This window comes from Rana temporaria, chromosome 1 (assembly GCF_905171775.1).
Source record: "Rana temporaria chromosome 1, aRanTem1.1, whole genome shotgun sequence".
NCBI lineage: Eukaryota > Metazoa > Chordata > Amphibia > Anura > Ranidae > Rana > Rana temporaria.
This window is the reverse complement of record NC_053489.1, coordinates 50,577,923-50,598,081: the sequence shown is the minus strand read 5'-3', so window position 1 is coordinate 50,598,081 and position 20,159 is coordinate 50,577,923. Positions and strand designations below refer to the sequence as shown.

At 45.9% G+C, this 20,159-nt stretch overlaps 1 protein-coding gene across 1 annotated transcript in view; it reads right to left on the bottom strand.

Annotated features, from left to right (window-relative positions):
• The window catches only part of ZNF532 (zinc finger protein 532), a 105,105-nt gene that overhangs the window by 8,019 nt on the left and 76,927 nt on the right, over positions 1-20,159 (bottom strand). Inside the window, exons 6-7 of the mRNA XM_040337771.1 lie at positions 11,270-11,382; positions 5,237-5,384 (exon numbers count right to left, since the gene is read on the bottom strand). Coding sequence (XP_040193705.1) covers positions 5,237-5,384; positions 11,270-11,382 — 261 coding nt within the window. The remainder of the gene's footprint in view (positions 1-5,236; positions 5,385-11,269; positions 11,383-20,159) is intronic.

Genomic DNA, 20,159 nt, shown 5'->3' with positions numbered 1-20,159 from the left:
CCTGTGGCTAGGGACTCCTCTAAATCTGCTGAACATCCAATGAACTGCTGCCTCCGACTGCTAGTCTCGTGATGTTTTACTCTGATTCAATACATTTTTATTAAAAATTTTAAAAATATTATGGGGATACAAATAGTATATCGATATAGAATGATAGATTTATCTTGAAGAGATAAATGTATAAATAAAAGTAGAACAAAATTAATCAAGATAAAATAAGGAAAAAGAGGGGGAGAAGGTGAAGGGAATATAGAGGAGAAGAGCAAAGGTTAGTAATCGAGTTATTTCATTCTGTCCTAGATCTCCCCATTATTCAAATCTAGAGATTATAGGGTTTGGAGGTATTTGATCCAGGGGGACCATACTTTCTCAAATTTGGTCTGTTTAGCTTTAAGGATGCTGGTCAATTTTTCATTGACCATAATCCAAGAAATGTTATGTTTTACTAGGGCAAGATTGATTATGAGAGTTTTCCATGCTCGTGCTATTATAATTTTTGCTGCTGAAAAAGTGATGTTTTACTCATGTCACCACTGAACTGCTCACTATTCTGCTTCCTGTGGAGCAAGCTGTACTCAAAAGACCTGCAGTGGAAGCATCTCTCTGCTTCTACTTCATTTTTTCATTTCATTCATATGGACTTCCTCCAACTTTCCCGCTGCTCCTTGATCATTAGCCACCAGGTACAGTTCTGACATAGGGAAGCACAGCTCTGCTCCTCTACCAAGATGGATGTCTCCACTACAGGTCGACCGATATATCAGCCGATATTTGGCCATTTTTTTTTAAAAATCGGCATCGGCCGATTATTGTGACAATTAGGCCGATTTTCGGCTGCCACACTAAACCCTGCTGACCAGTGCCCCTCTCCGCCTACAGCAGCACGTAGAATAAATCCTTCACCCGCGCCACCGATAGCCTGCGTGCCGGCCCCTATAGAGGAGAAGAGAAACAAGTTTCACTAGCACTGCCCAGCCCCACCCCCCTACCTCGGCGGGCTGTAGCAGAGGAAGAAAGCATCATCATCAAACATCATGTCACAAGCCTTAGCCCCTGCTGCCTGTCTGACTAGTAACTCCCCCCCCAGCAGGTGATCGCGGCCAGCACTACCTCCTCTTCCTTCCCTGCATGGATGGAGGGCAAGTCAAAAATGTAATGTGTGCTGCTGTGCCCCCTGCAGACTTTAATCTCCTTTGATAGGACACCTGGCTGAGACTGACAAGCTGGCATTGAGTTGCATTGTGAAAATGGATGAGGATGACTGGGTGGATATGAGCCTCTTCACAATGTAACTCTCATCCTCACCCATTTTCACAATGCAACTCAATCATCTTCATCCCCCTCCACAATGCATCCCCCACCCAGCACCATCCATCCCCCTCCACAACGCACCCCCCACCCACGGCTAGCTCCATCCATCCATCCACTCCCCTCCACACCGCATCCCCCACCCACGGCCAGCACCATCCATGCATCCACCCCCCTCCACAATGCATCCCCCACCCACGGCCAGCACCATCCATCCATCCCCCTCCACAACGCACCCACCAACATCCATCTATCCCCCTCCACAACGCACCCACCAACATCCATCTATCCCCCTCCACAACACACCCACGGCCAGCACCATCCATCCATCCCCCTCCACAACGCATCCCCCACCCACGGCCAGCACCATCCATCCACCTTCCTAACGCATCCGCCATCCACGGCCAGCACCATCCATCTATCCCCCTCCACAACGCATCCCATGGCCAGCACCATCCATCTATCCCCCTCCACAATGCACCCCCCACCAGCACCATCCATCTATCCCCTTCCACAACGCACCCCCCACCCACCGCCAGCACCATCCATCTATCCCCCTCCACAACGCACCACCCACCCACCGCCAGCACCATCCATCCATCCCCCTCCCACGGCCAACATCATCCATTTCCCTCCACAACGCATCCCCCACCCATGGCCAGCACCATCCATCCACCCCCCTCCCACGGCCAGCATCATCCATCCGTCCCCCTCCACAACGCATCCCCCACCCACGGCCAGCACCATCCATCTATTCCTCTCCACAACCCATCTCCCACCCACGCCCAAGACCTTCCACCCACCTCCGCAATGCATCCCAATCCAAAAATCGGCCTAAAATATCGGCCGCAAAAATCGGCATCATATAACGGTCATCGGCCTCCTCGATTTCTAAATATTGGCATCGGTCAGAGAAAAACCCATATCGTTCGACCTCTAGTCTCCACACAAAAACACAGTGTAGAACACAGCATTTTAAGTCAGTAATGGGTAAAAGAACAGCTGCAGGGAGATCCCAGGCAAAATTGGTGACTAGTCTTTAGGCAGCCGATAGAGAATTTGATTTTATTTCCTTCCACCATGGGTTACAGGAAAGAAAAATGGCACGATTCCCCATTCACTGTTTATAGAGGAATGCCTCCTGCAGCGCTATTGTGGGGAATATTACCAGCTGGTAGAACACAATGATTACTACTAGCAGCTATAGCTGCCTCCAGTAATCATATGTAAAAAAAATCCAACAGGCTGGTTGTGCCCAAGTCGATCAATGCTGCCTAACTAGTCGAATTGTAATCCATGTATGGCTGGCTTTAGTTCTCCGTTATTGTTTTTTTTTTTTAGCACAGCTTTCACAATACAAGTCCTCCGTTTTACATAGCTAAATAGCTGTAGCCCAAAATGACTGAGCTGAATAAGTCATACTAATTGCCCATCCCATTCTTTTTTGCTCCGTTTAACTCAGTACAGGGTTTGCAGCTAGAAAGAGAACGTTTAAAAAGGAAACAGCTTCTGCTATGCCCTCTGTTTAGTATAGCCATAGGGGTTGATTTACTAAAGGAAAAAAGACTGAACTGCTGTGTAGTTGCTCCAGAGCTTGGTAAAGAAGCAGACTTTCATCATCCAATCATGTGCAAGCAAGAATTCCGTTTTTTTTTTTTTTCCTTGCATGTGATTGGGTAATCTGCAAAATGCAGCCTTACCTAATTTACTAAGCTCTAGAGCAAGGGTGTCAAACACAAGGCCCGTGGGCCAAATCCAGGCCTCCAGGCTCCAGCTCCAGCCCCCCTCTGGTCCTCCTCCAGACCCCTACTTTCTGCTTTCAAGCAATGCATCCAGCTTCTTCCCAGCAGCAGCATAAGGAAAGGGGGGCACTGTGAAGGAGAGTGGGGGAATCAACTTCTGATGGTGGGGTGGCTCTTGACATCTGATGTAAGGGGAGGGGATGCGCTGGACATCTAATCTTACAGATACAACCGGCCCTTTTGAGGGCAATCATAATGCTGATGTGGCCCACAATGAAATGGAGTTTGACACCCCTGCTCTAGAGCAACTGAACTTGCAGAGGGCAACTGCACAGTCTATTTGCTTTTAGTAAATCAACCCCACAATGTTATGCTGGCTGTACATGGCTTGAGTTGCAGTTGATCCATCAGGATGGTTGGCACCAATCAGCTCGACAAACTTTAACCTGAAAATCAAAAGAGCCAGACGAAAATTTGCGGCTAAACAGCAAATACAGCCAATTAGGTGTAGTCACTGGTCAGGTACCATTCAAAATAAGGACATCATTCTGTGCTTAGTATTAAATGTTTATATGTCAAACATGGTTTTTCCAGAAGTACAAAAAACAAACAAAAAAAAAACACACACAAACGTTAAACCTTTAAAAATGTATAACAAATGTTCACCTTAAGGCTCCATTCACACCTAGGCGTATATACGCCTGAAGCGCGACGCCGCAGCAGCCCCTAATACGCTGGAGGGATGATTTTACATTGCCCTCTATGGAGATGGTTCACATCTTCATGCCGAACGCCGAAACACCTGAAGCTCAAAACAAGTCCCGGACCCTTTTTTTCAGGCGGCTTCGGCGTTCGGCATAGGAGATGTGGACCTGGGGGTAAGGCTGCATTCACAATCGCTGTGTTTTGTCGCCGCAAATCGCGGTACAAAACGCTGCAATTTGTCGCCGCAATTCGCGGGACAAAACGCCGCGATTAGGTACGCCAAGGTGTGAATGCAGCCTTAGGAACTTGGCCCTGGTTTAGCCTAATTTATTCCCCCCAGTTATTCTACAACACATTTAGGTAGATTCAGTAAGAGTTAGGCCGGCTTATCAGTAGATAAGCCAACCGAACTCAGAATCTACGCCGACTTATGTTTAAGTGTATGCTCAAACAGAGATACGCTTAAACATATCCGTCCTATCTTAGATTGCAATATTTCGGATGGCCGCTAGGTGGCGCTTCCATTGCGGTCGGCGTAGAATATGTAAATGAGTAGATACGCCGATTCACGAAGGTACGCCCGGCCGACGCAGTACTTTTACGCTGTTTACGTAAGAGATAGGCCGCCTAAAGTAAGAGCTTAGCCCTAATGGAATAGTAATGTTAAGTATGGCCGCCGTTCCCACGTTGAAATTCGAATTTTTAACGTCGTTTGCGTAAGTCGTCCGTGAATCGGGATTTACGTTGTTTACGTCCACGTCGAAATCAATAGGCCCGTGCGGCGTACTTAGCCGCAATGCACACTGGGAAATGTAGGCGCCCGGCGCATGCGCAGTTCAACAAAAACGTAAAAAACGTAAGGTCAAGCACTATTAACATAAAACACGCCCCCCTCAAACACATTTGAATTAGGCGCCCTTACGCCCGCCGCTTAAGGCTACGCCGCCGTAACTTAGCAGGCAAGTACATTGTGAATCATGTACTTGCCTCGCTAACTTACGGCGGCGTAGCTTAAATGCCTTAAGCTACGCCGCCGCAAAGTTGCGGCCATGTACTTAAATCTAGCTAATTAACTTTATATTTTTTTATAGGTTCATTCAATTCTATTCTCTGCATAGATGACATAATTATATTATATTATTTCAAATCAGCTTAATTTCTCAATTACTTGTCGTCAAATAGCTGCCATGAAGCTATGATTATGACACTTCATGTTACATAATCTTATCCTACAATCCTCTAGGTTATCTATTTTTATTTACATTTATAAGAGTTACTTCCCTGAATGGTTACGCCTTTTTCTACTATACTATTGTACATGTTCTCTTAATGGAATATCGATTTCTATTATATTATTGTATATACTCTGTTAATGGAATTTTGTTGATAATTATAAAATTCAATAAAATACTTGAAACAGAAAAATGTTCACCTCAAATCCTTATATTTTCCCTTATATTTTTCCCAGAATTAAAATGTACCTGCGGACAGTCTTTCTCCTCCAATGTCTCTTCAGTTTTCACTTCTCTGCGGGCTTTCACTTCAGGTTCTTTGATGCCGTGCATGAGTTGAATGTGTTTCTCCAACATTAAGCGCTTGGTGAAAGCTCGTTTGGTGTCGGTACAATGCCTAGACAACAAAACATCACAATCACACATTAAACAAAACAAAAAAATGGCTACCGTAGCAATACTCATGCCTGCCTAAAAGTTGTTTAGCCCCTATAATGCTTAGTGGGATGCAAAGAGGTATACCTATTCTTTACAATGGGAAAAAGTAGGCACCCAAGGGGGGCTCCAAGTCTAAATGGTTTGTGGTTTACAGCTTATGCTACCAGACCAGAATCTCCATCTGCTATCCTATAGCGTTCCTAGAAGTCTGGAGAACCCAGGTGATCTGATAGATATTAGTGACCAGTTCCTGTAGTCGCAGGCTCTGGCTCACCCCCTCCAGCTCCCAACTATTTGCCCATTACAGTCTATCACAGGCTACCTCACTATCTAATAATATTAAAGTGGAGGTTCACCCGGAAATGACAATTTTTAAGATTAGATTGATGCTCATTTTGTCAAGGGGAATCGGGTGTTTTTTTTAAATCAAAGCCGTACTTACCGTTTTAGAGATACATCTTCTCCGCCGCTTCCGGGTATGGGCTGCGGGACTGGGCGTTCCTTCTTGATTGACAGTCTTCCGACGGTCGCATCTGTCGCATCTATCGCATCACGATTTTCCGAAAGTAGCCGAACGTCGGTGCGCAGGCGCCGTATAGAGCCGCACCGACGTTCGGCTTTTTTCGGCTACTCGTGACGCGATAGATGCGACCGCCGGAAGCCTGTCAATCAAGAAGGAACGCCCAGTCCCGAAGACCATACACGTAAGCGGCGGAGAAGATCGCTCTCTAAAACGGTAAGTACTGCTTCGTTTTTAAAAAAACTACCCGATTCCCCTTGAAAAAATGAGCCTCAATCTAATCTTAAAATTTTTTTTTAGGGTGAACTCCCGCTTTAAGCAGGCAATATGGGAAGATTTCCCCAAGGGTTTTTTTTAGCAACAATATAATGAATATCAAAAAAAGGAATGGATATGAATAAAGAAAAATAATAATCTTTATTACAAAAAATATCCAATATCATGTGCAGCACACAAAGAAGAAGTCTTATCTGTGAAAACTGAGGCCTTAAGTGATGAAGATTTCATCACTTCCAGCATTGGTTCTGCATTTACCTGGCCTTGGAGGACAGAGGAGGGATCAGGGGTCTAATAAATCCCAGATCTCTCCATAAAGAGATTATGTCACTACCCAAGGTATCACAAGGGATGAAAATATCACTAGTTTTGTTAGCTGTTTTTTTTTGTTAAGGTTATCTGAAAGATGGGTTTCAAATGTTTCGACAGGGGCGCAGTTTCAGTGCTTGCCATAGGCGCTATTTTCACTAGATACGCCTCTGCCCCCACCTCCCCCAAGGATGGGGCTCAGCTCAAGAGGGCTTGCAAGGAGCCACACTATTTGACACCCTCAAAGAAATAGGAGGAGCAGCACCTTTAGTGCCGATATGACCAATGTGGGCCGTTAATTTGATGTGGTTGATACCTGCCTGCAAATATAAATGAGAGGCAAGGGCTATGGAGCCATATGTGTTTAGTGATCATCGTCAGTTCAGATTTGCATGGGATCATACCGGGGGGGGGGGGGGGGGGGTCACTTTTGGAGGAATTGCTGTAGCAATCTGACCGGCAGTGGGGTAACAGTCTCCAGTCAAAACTAGGTTCCCACTCCCACCCTCCCAAAAAACATTCCAAAAGTAAAAGAGAAGGGGGAAGTGGAGGGCATAAAGTGGAATGAAGTTAGGATGAAGTTCCACTTTAAGCTAGCCAACAAGACCACTTTAAACCTGAAACATACTGGTTACCTTAAGTGAAAACCGAAAGTCAAGATGGTCAGTAGATCTAAAAATAGGCAACTGACTTTATATGCAAATTTCAGCATTCAGTGTAAATGACGAGCTTGGTTCTGCTACCTCCCACCTCCAGAGCTTCTTCGTTGGTCAGTAATGTCATTAAAATACCAATAAAAAGGCTTAAGAAGTAAGTGTGGGCAAAACCAGACAAGGGCCCGGATTCACGTAGCACTTACGCCGACGTTTCTCGAGATACGCCGCGTCAGTATAAATGTGCGCCGTTGTATCTATGCGCCGTGCCCACAGAACTAGATACGCCTGAAAATAGGCTTCATCCGACCGACGTAACTTTCCTATGCCGGCGTATCGTGGGCGCATATTTACGCTGGCCGCCTCATTGCAAATATGCAAATGAGGGAGATACGTCGATTCACGACCGCAGTTGCGCCCAGCGCATAATATACGCGGTTTGCGTAAGGCTTACGTCCGGCGTAAAGTTATTCCCCATCTATGAGGCGTAGCTCATGCAAAGGTATGGACCAGGGAACACAGCCGTCGTATTTTACGTCATTTATGTAGTATTACGTGAATAGGGCTGGGCTTAGGTTACGTTCACTTCGTAGGCAGTGATCCATCGTATCTTAGGGAGTAGTTTTGATGTGATTCTGAGCATGCGCAATGGGATACGTCCACGGGAAGGTGCATGCGTCGTTTCTTTCTAAGTACTTTCTATGACGCTCGGCCCATCATTAGCATGGGGTCACGCCTCATTAGCATGGCTCACGCCCACTACCTCCTACTCTGGCTTACGCCGAGGAAACCCAGCTTATCTTTAACAGCGAGTGGGGGCGAGTGATTTGTGAATACTGTGCTTGCCGCTCTGCGCTACGCCGGCGTAGCCTAAAAAAGATACGCTACGCCGGCATAAATATGCGCCAATGTATGTGAATCCGGGCCATGGTCTTTACTGACAGAGGTGCACATGAATTCAGCGACCTATAACAGCTTTCACTGAAGGTAACCTATATAAATATACACTATATCACTATATTGTCAAAAAGTATTGGGACGTCTGTCTTTTACACGCACATGAACTTTAATGTTCAGTTCCAGTCTTAGTCTGTAGGGTTCAATATTGAGTTGGCCCACCCTTTGCAGCTATAACAGCTTCAACTCTTCTGGGAAGGCTGTCCACAAGGGAGTGTGTCTATGGGAATGTTTGTCCATTCTTTCAGAAATGCATTTGTGAGGCCAGGCACTGATGTTGGATGAGAAGGTCTGGCTCAGAGTCTCCGCTCAAATTTATCCCAAAGATTTTCTATCGGGTTCAGGTCAGTGAAGTTCCTCCACCCCAAACTCACTCATCCATGTCTTTATGGACCTTGCTTTGTGCACTGGTGTGCAGTCATGTTGGAACAGGAATGGCCCATCCCCCAAACTGTTCCCACAAAGTTGGAAGCATTAAATTGTCCAAAATGTCTTGGTATGCTGATACCTTAAGAGTTCCCTTCACTGAAACTAAGGGGCCAATCCAACCCCTGAAAAGCAAGCCCACATCATAATCCCCCCTCCACCAAATGATGTGGACAAGTGCACAAAGCAAGGTCCATAAAGATGGATGAGTGAGTATGGGGAGGAGGAACTTGACTGGTCTGCACAGAGTCCTGACTGCAAATTGATAGAACACCTTTGGGATGAATTAGAGTGGAGACTGTGAGCCAGGCCTTCTCATCAACATCAGTGTCTGACCTCACAAATGCGCTTCTGGAAGAATGGTCAAACATTCCCATAGACACACTCCTAAACCTTGTGGACATCCTTCCCAGAAGAGTTGAAGCTGTTATAGCTGCAAAGGGTGGGGCCAACTCAATATTGAACACCACGGACTAAGATTGGGATTCCATTAAAGTTCATGTTTTTTGGGAAATTTAATGGCTGCAGATGGGCACTGAGAAAGGTGAATTTTTGGGCAATTTAATGGCTTCAGATGGGCTCTGAGAAGGCTGTATTGTTGGGCAATTCAGAGGCTGCAGATGGGCACTGGTGAGGCTGCACTGATGAGCAGTGACCCTAATTTTGCTTCAAAGTTCTTTATTTAAAATGTACGTTTTTTTCTTAAAACTTCCCCCTTAAAATTATAGGTGTGTGTTATATGCCTGTGCATGTTAGGGCTCTTTCACACAGGGCGGACGGTTTTCGGGCTCCGCTTTGCTCACCGGGGATCGCTCCGTCGATCCCCGCTGAGCCGGCAGACGACAGGTCTGTCTCTGCACACTGTGCAGGAACCGACCTGTCAGAGCGCCGCTCTCCCCTATATGGGATCAGAGGACGACAGACCGTAGAGTCTGTTGTCATCCGATCCGATAGACGGATGGAAAATAGGGTTTTCCTCTGTCACACTTTGGCGGATGGGAGTGGGTCGGATGTCAGCGGGCATATCACCAGTGACATCCGTGGCTCCGTAGAGAAGCACGAAGCGCCCGTTCAGGTCCGCCTAAAAAAACTGGCAGGTGAACCTCAACGGTCCGCCCGTGTAAAAGAGCCCTTATATGCCGATAAATACGTATTCTGACAATCTAGGGTATAATACCGAATATCCGGGTTTGTGAGAGATAAACTTTAAGCTGCTAGTTTACAAGTTTCGTTTTTCACCCAGACTCCGTATAATCTTCACCATACTGAAATGCAGGTCTTGGGTGAAAAAAGAAAAGAAATGGTAAAGTTAGTATAGCAGGGCTCGACAAATCCCGGTCGCCATGGCGACTAGAAATAGCGTCCTGGCGACTTGGCTTGGAAGGTGGGCAAAAAAAAAAAATATATATATATATATATTTTTGTGAGCTGGCTCCATCTGGTGGTGGCCGTTGGTATTACAAGTTAAAGCGGGGGTTCACCCGAAACATTTTTTTAACATTAGATTGAGGCTAATTATGCTAATTATGCTAAGCAGAATCGGGTGTTTTTTTTTTTAAATCAATGCAGAGAGATCGATGTTCTCCGCCGCTTCCGGGTATGATCTTCGGGACTGGGCGTTCCTATTTGAGTGACAGCCTTCCGACGGTCGCATACAGCGCGTCACCGAACGTCGGTGCGGCTCTATACGGCGCCTGCGCACCGACGTTCGGCTACTTCCTGGAACTCGTGACGCGATGGATGCGACCGTCAGAAGGCTGTCAATCAAATAGGAACGCCCAGTCCCGCAGCCCATACCGGAAGCGGCGGAGAACATCGATCTCTAAAACGGTAAGTACAGCATTGATTTAAAAAAAAACACCCGATTCTGCTTCGCATAATTAGCCTCTAATCTAATGTTAAAAAAAGATTTTTTGGGTGAACCCCCACTTTATTAAGCATTACAAGTTTAACAGCAATTCTAATGTCATTTTTCACTATTAGAACCCCCAAACATTATATATATATTTTTTATCCTAACACCCTAGAGAATAAAATGGCGATCATTGCAATACTTTCTTTCACGCCGTATTTGCGCAGCGGTCTTACAAGTGCACTTTTTTGGGAAAAAATTACACTTTTTTTAATTAAAAAATAAAACAGTAAAGTTATCCCCATTTTTTTTTAATATTATGAAAGATAATGTTACGCCGAGTAAATTCATACCCAACATTTCATGCTTTAAAATTGCGTCCGCTCGTGGAATGGCGACAAACTTTTACCCTTTAAAATCTTCATAGGCGACGTTTAAAAAAATCTACAGGTTGCATGTTTTGAGTTACAGAGGAGGTCTAGGGCTAGAATTATTGCTCTCGCTCTACCAATCGCGGCGATACCTCACATGTGTGGTTTAAACACCGTTTACATATGCGGGCGCTGCTCACGTATGTGTTCGCTTCTGCGCGCAAGCTCGTCGGGACGGGGTGCGTTTTCTGGCTCCTAACTTTTTTAGCTGGCTCCTAGATTCCAAGCAAATTTGTCAAACCCTGTAGTATAGGAATATAAAAATACAGCCAGGATGCAGCCTAAATGTCAACATGATATTGGTGGATTTTTCTTTGTGCATAGAAGAGAGAGATCACATGTAATATCCTGAGAAGGACTAAGACCTATCTACGAGGCAGATTGAATTAGGAGACACAGGAGCCAAAGAGAAACACTCACGGGCAGGTGTAGACCTTGCGGATGCCTTTGTGTTTGATGCGGTTGTGCCGACATAAACTGTGTGATGAACTGAAGGACTTGTCGCACTGCCGGCATGGATGCTTCTTCATGTGCTGTAAAGAGAAATGCAGAATTATTTGGCATTGCCATACAATTAGATATTTATTATGTTATGATTATTGCATCTATTTTTTTTATCTGCCCTGTAGAATGCAGACATACAGAGGAAAGCCTAAGAAAAATCACCCATAACTGGACCCTGCCATTGCAACATTTGTGTAGTTACACCCAGTGAAGTGAACAGCCTCAGATGATACACTGAGATGAACCAAATCTCCCTACATAGGTTTCATATGTATATCTGCCGTTTTCACATTTATATACTGTTTAGAAAGTTGAGATCGTATTAGGAAATCATCTCTTCCTGGTTAACACAGAGTGTGATGTCTGGGTATACAGCCAAGATAGCCAACATTGCTGATTGGAGGAAAGACACACACCCCCTCTCATAGTAGGCAGAGACTCTCAGAGGTGTTTTGTAACAGGACCCGCTCCCTGCTAATCTATTTTAGCAACCTCCCCAGACTGAAGATTCAGGCTGCTTTTGTCTAAAGTGTTGGAGAATTTGTCAGGAGTTATCAGGCTGATAACAGAGGAATGGTTCAGGAGAGAGCTTTGGGATGTTTAAAAATTTCTACAGGTTACCAGTTTAGAGTTACAGAGGAGGTCTTTTGCTAGAATTATTGCTCTCTCTCTAACAGGCTCAGCGATTTATCACATTTGTGGTATGAACACCGTTTACATATGAGGGCGAGACGTACGCTTGAAAAAAAATAAATAAATCTTATTTATTTTTTTCTATTTTTACATGGGCCCTTTAAGACCCCTTTTCACACTGGGGCGGTTTGCAGGCGTTATTGCGCTAAAAATAGCGCCTGCAAACCCACCTGAAACAGCGGCTGCTGTTTCTCCAGTGTAAAAGCCCCAATTGCACCCTTACATTTCTTGTTGCATTCTTTATAAAGTCTGAATGCTGACGATGATCCCTCAACCTTGTATTTTTTGAAGGCCTTCTCTTTTGCTTTTATATGCATTTTTACATTGGAGTTGAGCCATCAGGACTTTTGCTCGCTTTGGCTAATGCCCTTATTTAACCACTTGCCGCCCGCCAATGACAGATTGACGGCGGCAAAGTGGTTGCTTAATCCTGACTGGACGTCATATGACGTCCTCAGGATATTGAGCCGCTGCGCGCCCCCGGGGGCGCGCATCGCGGCGATAGTTGTTGCAGGGTGTCAGTCTGACACCACGCAACACCGATCTAGGTAAAGTGTCTCTCACGGAGACACTTTACCACGTGATCAGCCGTGTCCAATCACGGCTGATCACGATGTAAACAGCAAAAGCCGATAATCAGCTTTTCCTCACTCGCGTCTGTTAGATGCGAGTAGAGGAGAGCCGATCGGCTGCTCCTCTGACAGGGGGGGTTTGTGCTGATCGATTATCAGCACAGCCCCCCTGAGGATGCCCACTGGACCACCAGGGATTCCACTAGATCACCAGGGATTTAAATCAAAGGTATGCCACCCTAGACCACCAGGGATGACACATAATGGATGCCAATCAGTGCCACAATGGATGCCAATCAGTGCCCACAATGGGCATCACTGATTGGCAGGCATTGTTTGGCACTGATTGGCATCCATTAGTACAACACATTAGTTAGTGCCCATCTATGCCCATCCATGCCGCCTATCAGTGCCCATCAATGCTGCCTATCAGTGCCCATCCATGCCACCTATCAGTGCCCATACGTGTCGCCTATCCCTGCCCATCCGTGCCGCCTATCCCTGCCCATCCGTGCCACCTATCCCTGCCCATCCGTGCCACCTATCCGTGCCGCCTATCCCTGCCCATCTGTGCCGCCCATCAGTGCCCATCCATGCCGCCCATCAGTGCCGCATATTGGTGCCCATCATCAATGCCACTACATCAGTGCCACCTCATCGGTGCCCATCAGTGCCACCTTATCAGTGCCAGTCAGTGCAGTACCATCAGTGCCCATTAGTGAAGGAGAAAACGTACTTATTTACAATGTTTTATAACAGAAACAAACAAAAAAAAATTATTTGCAGAAAATAAGAATCCCAGAGGTGATCAAATACCACCAAAAGAAAGTTCTATTTGTGGGTACAAAATTATAAAAATTTAGTTTGGGTACAGTGTAGCATGACCGCGCAATTGTCATTCAAAGTGCAACAGCACTGAAAGCTAAAAATTGGTCTGGGCGGGAAGGTGTATAAGTGCCCTGTATGGAAGTGGTTAATATGCTCTTAAAGTAAACCCATCTCTCCTTCATGTTCTTATTTGTGTGATTTATACTGAAGCCAATTGACCTGTGATCAATGGGCCAAATCTTCAAAAGAGATACGCAGGCGGAACTGCTGTTTAGCCTGCGTATCTCTGTGCCTAACTTTGAAAACGATCCTCAAAAGGATTTTTCCAAAGTTAGGCAGAAGATCCGACATCTGTAAGGGACTTACACTGTCAGATCTTAGGATGCAGTACCGCATCCGCCGCTGGGGGCATTTCTCATTGAAATGCCGCTTTGCGTATGCAAATGAGGACTTAAAGCGGTGGTTCCCCCTTAAAAACAACTTTTTTTTATTCCACTGCCCCCCCACATTACAATCGAATTAAGGCTCTTATTTTTTTTTTGCTGCTGTACATACCTTGATACAGCATCTTCACCCGTGCATCCGGGTTGCGAGTCCCGCGGGAGTGGGCGTTCCTCACATGCTGTTGATTGACGTTTTGCCCAAAAACGAGCTCTCCCCCCGTCGCGTAAGCCGCGTCACGATTGGCGAAAGGAGCCGAACGGCGATGCGCATGCGCAGTATAGCGCCGACTCGCCGTTCGGCTCCTTTCGCCAACCGTGACGCGGCTTACGCGACAGGGGGGAGCTCGTTTTTGGGAAAAATGTCAATCAAACACATGTGAGGAACGCCCACTCCCGCGGGACTCGCAACCCGGATGCACGGGTGAAGATGCTGTATCAAGGTATGTACAGCAGGAAAAAAAAAATAAGAGCCTTAATTGTATTGTAATGTGGGGGGCCAGTGGAATAAAAAAAAGTTGTTTTTAAGGGGGAACCACCGCTTTAAGCAGATCCACAAAGCTTTTAAGCATTGTGGTTTCTGCGTAAGTTCCGATTTGCTTGCGCAAAATTAGGGCTGGTTTTACAATGTGGAAAGTTAGTCCACCATGTAAAACCAGACCTTTTTTTCGATCGCCGCGTTTTTTTTTTAAATTTGAATTTTTTTTCCCGGCGCGTATTTTTTTTTTCACCCGTCGCAACTTTATTGTCCCGTCGCAATCCACAAAGCCCGGCATAAATTACGTTCGCGCGCTGCACGTTGGGAAAATTACGTCACACGCATGCGCGGTACGGCCGGCGCGGGAGCGCGCCTCATTTAAATTGTAATCGCCCCCCGGAGAGGAGGACCGCCTTGCGACGGAGGCACTTAAGTTACACGGCGTGTCATTTCTAGGTAAGTGCTTTGAAGATCGGGCACTTAGGTATAAATTTAACGCCTGTGTAACTTAACTGCTGAAAGTTAAGTTAGGCTACGTTTTTGGGAATTTGGCCCAATGTTACCTAAATTGCCCCGTATTTCCACATCCGTGATCAGGTCTATATTGTTGGTAATCGGTAGATCCAGTAACGCTTTATTTCTAGTTGGTGCGTCTACCATCTGACCCATGAAATTGTCCATGCAGGACATTTAGCAAATGTTGAGCCTTAGACGAATGTGTGGTTCCCTCCGCCCAGTCTATGTCTGGATAATTAAAATCCACCATTATGATAACACTTCCCATCATTGCTGCTAATCCAAATTGTGATAGGAGCTCTGTCTCCCCCTCCTCCCTCAGGTTAGGGGGCCTATAGTATACTCCCAGTATTATTTTCCCCTTAGCTTCATCCCTTTGGAGCTCTACCCACAAGGATTCCACCTCCTTCCTAGCTCCTTTAGTGATGTCATCTCTCACATTCACTTGTACATTTAATTTACAATGTTGGCTTACAAGTCCTTACAAGTTTTATCCAAACACTGGGGTTCCCCTTTCAAGTTAATCTGAAGCTCAAACTGTAGCGGCATTGAAAGGCTTTCACATGACTACATCCACACTAGGATCGGCTACAGTGAGCAGTGGTTTCATGCTTATACTGTATGTTCATTGCTCACTGGATGAGTTTTTCTTACGCTGGCATTCCTACTATCTTGAGTACCAACAGGGTCTCACACCTCAGCTGGAGTGGCACCACCAAGCACTAATGCAACCATGATTTCAGTACTGCCTTTATTCGCAGGCGATGATCAGCCGTTTTGTAAAAGTGATCACTTTTACAGCACTGTGAAGGGACACCATCACCCATGGTGGTTCTTGGGCCCTCCTGTTCCTCCGGGGAGAACAAGACTGCAGTAAGCGGCATGATCTTTGAGCCTAGGTTCACACTGCTGCGAATTAAAAATCGCGGTAAAATGCGCGATTTTACCGCGATTTCGCGGCTGCGATTTTGGCCGCAATTTAATGTAAATCGCGGCCCGAAATCGCAAAAAGTAGTACAGGAACTACTTTTTGAAATCGCAGATGCGGCGTGGCACGGATTAGGACAATGCCATTGCCGACAATTGCCGCCGATTTGAGATGCGATTTGACATGTCAAATCGCATCTCAAATCGTTCCAAATCGTACCCAGTGTGAACCAGGGCTAATACGTTAGTAAACCACCAGAACTTTTTTTTTTTTTTAAACCTGTAAGGCAAAGTTATAATGTGCTAGTATGCATCAGTAAGGGCTTTCATCTTCACCTGGTCTTCCCTCTGGGTTTGGGGGCTCCAGTCCTTTGATTGGATGAGCCAACGATGACTTCACTCCTGCGCATGAGTGTGGGAGCCGCTGTTTACGGCTCAGGACTCTGAGAGAATGGCACAGGGCATGCTGTTGCTTCGGAGCACATGCACTTTTGATGTCACCAGCGGCTTCGTAAAGTAAATATCTCCTTAATGGTGCACGTTTAGGAGACATTTACCGTATTTATCGCGGTATAACGCGCTCCCGCGTATAACGCGCACCCCTAAAGTGGCCCCGAATCCTGTGGAAAAAAAGTTTTTTTGTACTTACAGTTTTGGTGTCTTGCGCAGCGTCCATCGGCGGCCTCGTCGGGTCCGGCGTCCGTCTGCGGCTTCGGGTGTCCTCTTCGTCGGGTCCGGCGTCCTTCTGCGGCTTCGGGTGTCCTCTTCGTCGGGTCCGGGGTCCGTCTGCGGGCTTCGGGTGTCCTCTTCGTCGGGTCCGGCGTCCTTCTGCGGCGTCCTCCCCGCGCCGAGTTTGAATACTGCGCCGACATATACAGAGCGCAGTACACTGGTGTATTGTCGGGCAGGCTCGGCAACACTCGCGCTCACGTCCTGTACGTGAGCGCGGAAGGAGCCGAGACTGGCCGACTATACCCGAGTGTACTGCGCTCGGTATATGTCGGCGCAGTATTCATAACTCGGCGCGGGAAAGCGGGTATCGGCGTATACCGCGCACCCACGATTTTGCCCTGATTTTCAGGGCAAAAAAGTGCGCGGTATACGCCGATAAATACGGTACTGTACCTATAGGCAAGCTTTATTCAACTTAGGGAGTTTACTCCCACATTAATATTGTACCCCAAATTGTTTTTATTATTTTGTGTTTGTGTGCACTAAAATTTATTTTTGTATTTTTTTCTAATGTTGTGTTTGATAAACAAATGTGCAAATATCTTGTGAGATAAAAGATGCCAATATCCACCATTTTATTCTCAGGGCTTTAGACTTTAAATACATTTCAATAATGAAATATACAACTGACTCTTTACTGTTACTATCTACATTTTTACTGTTATTCAGTCCATTCACCCATATTCCTTTTACTGTTGGCACCCTTTCCTAACAAAATTGCCCATGATTGAGCTTGTACATTGGATGGAAAGAGGCAGAGGGCCAGATTCTCAAAAGATTTACGCCGGTGTATCTACAGATACACCGGCGTAATTCGAAATTCCCGCCGGCGTATCATTGTTTTGTATTTGCAAAACAAGATACGCCGGAATTAGGCTAGGATCCGACTGGTGTAAGTCACTTCTTAAATGCAATACAACGCTGACCGCTAGGTGGCGTTTACGTTCAGGTCTCATTTGACTATGCAAATGAGCCTGATACGCCGATTCCCGAACGAATTTGCGTCGCGTACGTCGTTTCCGTAAGCGTAAGGTTACCCCTGCTATATGAGGGGTAACCTTACGCCAGTCCGCCGTATGCCATGTTAAGTATGGCGTCGGCTTTTTCCGTTGGTTACGTCGTTTTACTAAGTCGTTCTTGAATACGACTTTACGTCAATGACGCTCACGTCGGCGTCATTGACGTTTTCCGTCGTGAGCTGGAGCATGCGCACTGGGCTTTTTTTCAGCCCGGCGCATGCGCAGTTCAATCGGCACGGGGGCGCGCTTAATTTGAATACAAGCCGCCCCCTTTGAATTTTGCGGCCATACACACTACGCCACCGCAAATTACGGAGCAAGTGCTTGGAGAATACGGCACTTGCTCCAGTAAGTTGCGGTGGCGTAGTGTAAATGGCTTACACTACGCCAACGCGGGATCTTGGAGAATCTGGCCCAGAGAGTTCTGTCACTAGTGCCGAATTATCTCTATTAATAATGTCTGAAAAGCTCCATAGCGGCCATTGTTAAAATGAAAATAAAACTCTTCAAAAGCATACACATAGAAAGCATAGAAAGCAGGCTTATTGGTCGGTAGTTACAATGGAATACATGAAAGTACAGTGAATTGTGAACAGTTCTATACTCTCTCTCCTTTCTTCTGAATATAATCTCTTCTCATTGTTATAACCTGCTGTGGCTATTCTAACACAGTCTCTGTAAAGGATCTTCGGCGTCTACCTTGCTGCATCTCATTATATTTTCCCCAGCTGGACCAGTAAGAAGGTCACAGCCCACTATCTTCCCAGCAGAGTCTTTTGGTCTGTTGAAAAAACTGCCACCCTCTGAGAATCCAACTGTGTCCCTGTACCGTACAGAGGAACGACATAAAGACGCCGTACTTTTAATTCAAGTGGTCCGGACTCGATTGATGTCCGTGTGTAAAACAGATGCTTGGACGGGGTTCAGGCGCAAGCCTCACTTTGTTGCTGCTCGTGATCCCTGGTCCCCCCCTTTCTTCTTCCAGTAAAAGAAAGGTCTGCTTTGGCTTTTACTCTGCTCCTAGGCAGCGAAGAGGTATTTCATGAAACATTAATAAGCACTTTAGTACTGCAGCTTTTAGATACCGTGGGAAGGCTCAGAACTTGTATGACAACATGCAAAGCCTTTAACTTAGTTCTCTCCAAAACTTACTTCTGCTTGTTGGGTAATAAATGCTGTATCTTGTATACTCAACTAAACAGTGAGATGTAGATGTGTGTATATATATATATATATATATATATATATATATATTGTGACAGGAAATCAGGTAAATCTGTGGGTGTTGTCACAAACGGGACATACATTTCTGCCTTGCTTAGACAATAAACTAATCATTATTGGGCGTCGGCTGCAAAAAATAGCCAGACAAGGTCTAAGGGCGTTGAAAGACTCCAGCTGTTCAGAGTGAGGCAATTAAGCCCTCTATAAGAAGTCCAGAGGGTTACCACTAATTGGCTGCATCACTCCTAATCTGTGTGAGTAGGAGAGCAGTGCCAGAAGGTCTTCTGTGAAGGTGAGAAGAGGATTGATTTTTCTGTGTGATAAAAATCAAAAAACTATTGTTTTGTGCTGTATGACCAGCACTGTCTACCCAGCAGTAGGCTGTGTTAGGTTCCTGTGTGGAAGGTAGACGCCCAGAGTGGCTAGGATTTATTTTATGTTTGATTTTGTTTATGCTGTTTGGATGCTTGCAATTGTTTTCCAGCAAGATGGAAAAATAAACCAGAAACTTTGTTTTCAACCGTCTTCGACTGCCAGTCTGTAGAAATTCAGTGTGTGGTGAACCCATCCAAGGGGTCACACACCCCGCTATCGAGCTAACCCCTCACAATATATATATTACACATACATTACAGTGGAACCTTGGATTACGAGCATAATTTGTTCCAGGAGAATGCTCGTGATCCAAAGCACTTGCATATCAAAGAGAGTTTCCCCATAGAAGTCAATGGAAACGAAAATAATTAGTTCCGCATCGACTTCTATGGCATACAATACCGCATGTGGCCAGAGGTGAGGGGGGCACCGGAGAGAACTGAGTATTTCCGAGTTTTTCCGCTTGGCACCACCCTACCCCAGGCCACACGCGGTACTGCTCACCGCTGTGGATTGAATCCTGCTTGTTTTGCGAGACAACACTCGCAAACCGAGTCAGGATTTTTAAAAATACAGTGCTCGTATTGTTAGCCACTTTACTCGCAATCCTAGGTTTCACTGTGTGTGTGTGTGTGTGTGTGTGTATGTGTGTGTATATATATATATATATATATATATAATGTAGCGCTCACCCCCGAAGGAGCCGCTGATAATAGATGGGATGGCAGATTTGCCTTATGGCTCCCTCCGAATGTCTAGGGATGAATGATGCATACAGCAGCAGTAAGGAATGTCCACGAATAAATGTATTTTTATGTGCTCTTTATTACCCAGCCGGGTAAAAAAAGTAGACAGGTGATGAAAGGGATAGAGATGAGAAGGAGAACAGCAGATTCAGGCGTAGTATCTGGAACAGTCCTGTTCCCATGCGTAACACTTTCTTTCCTTACCACTCCTGCTTGAGTGGGCTCAGCGTGCCCGGATAGGCCTCTCTCACTTACC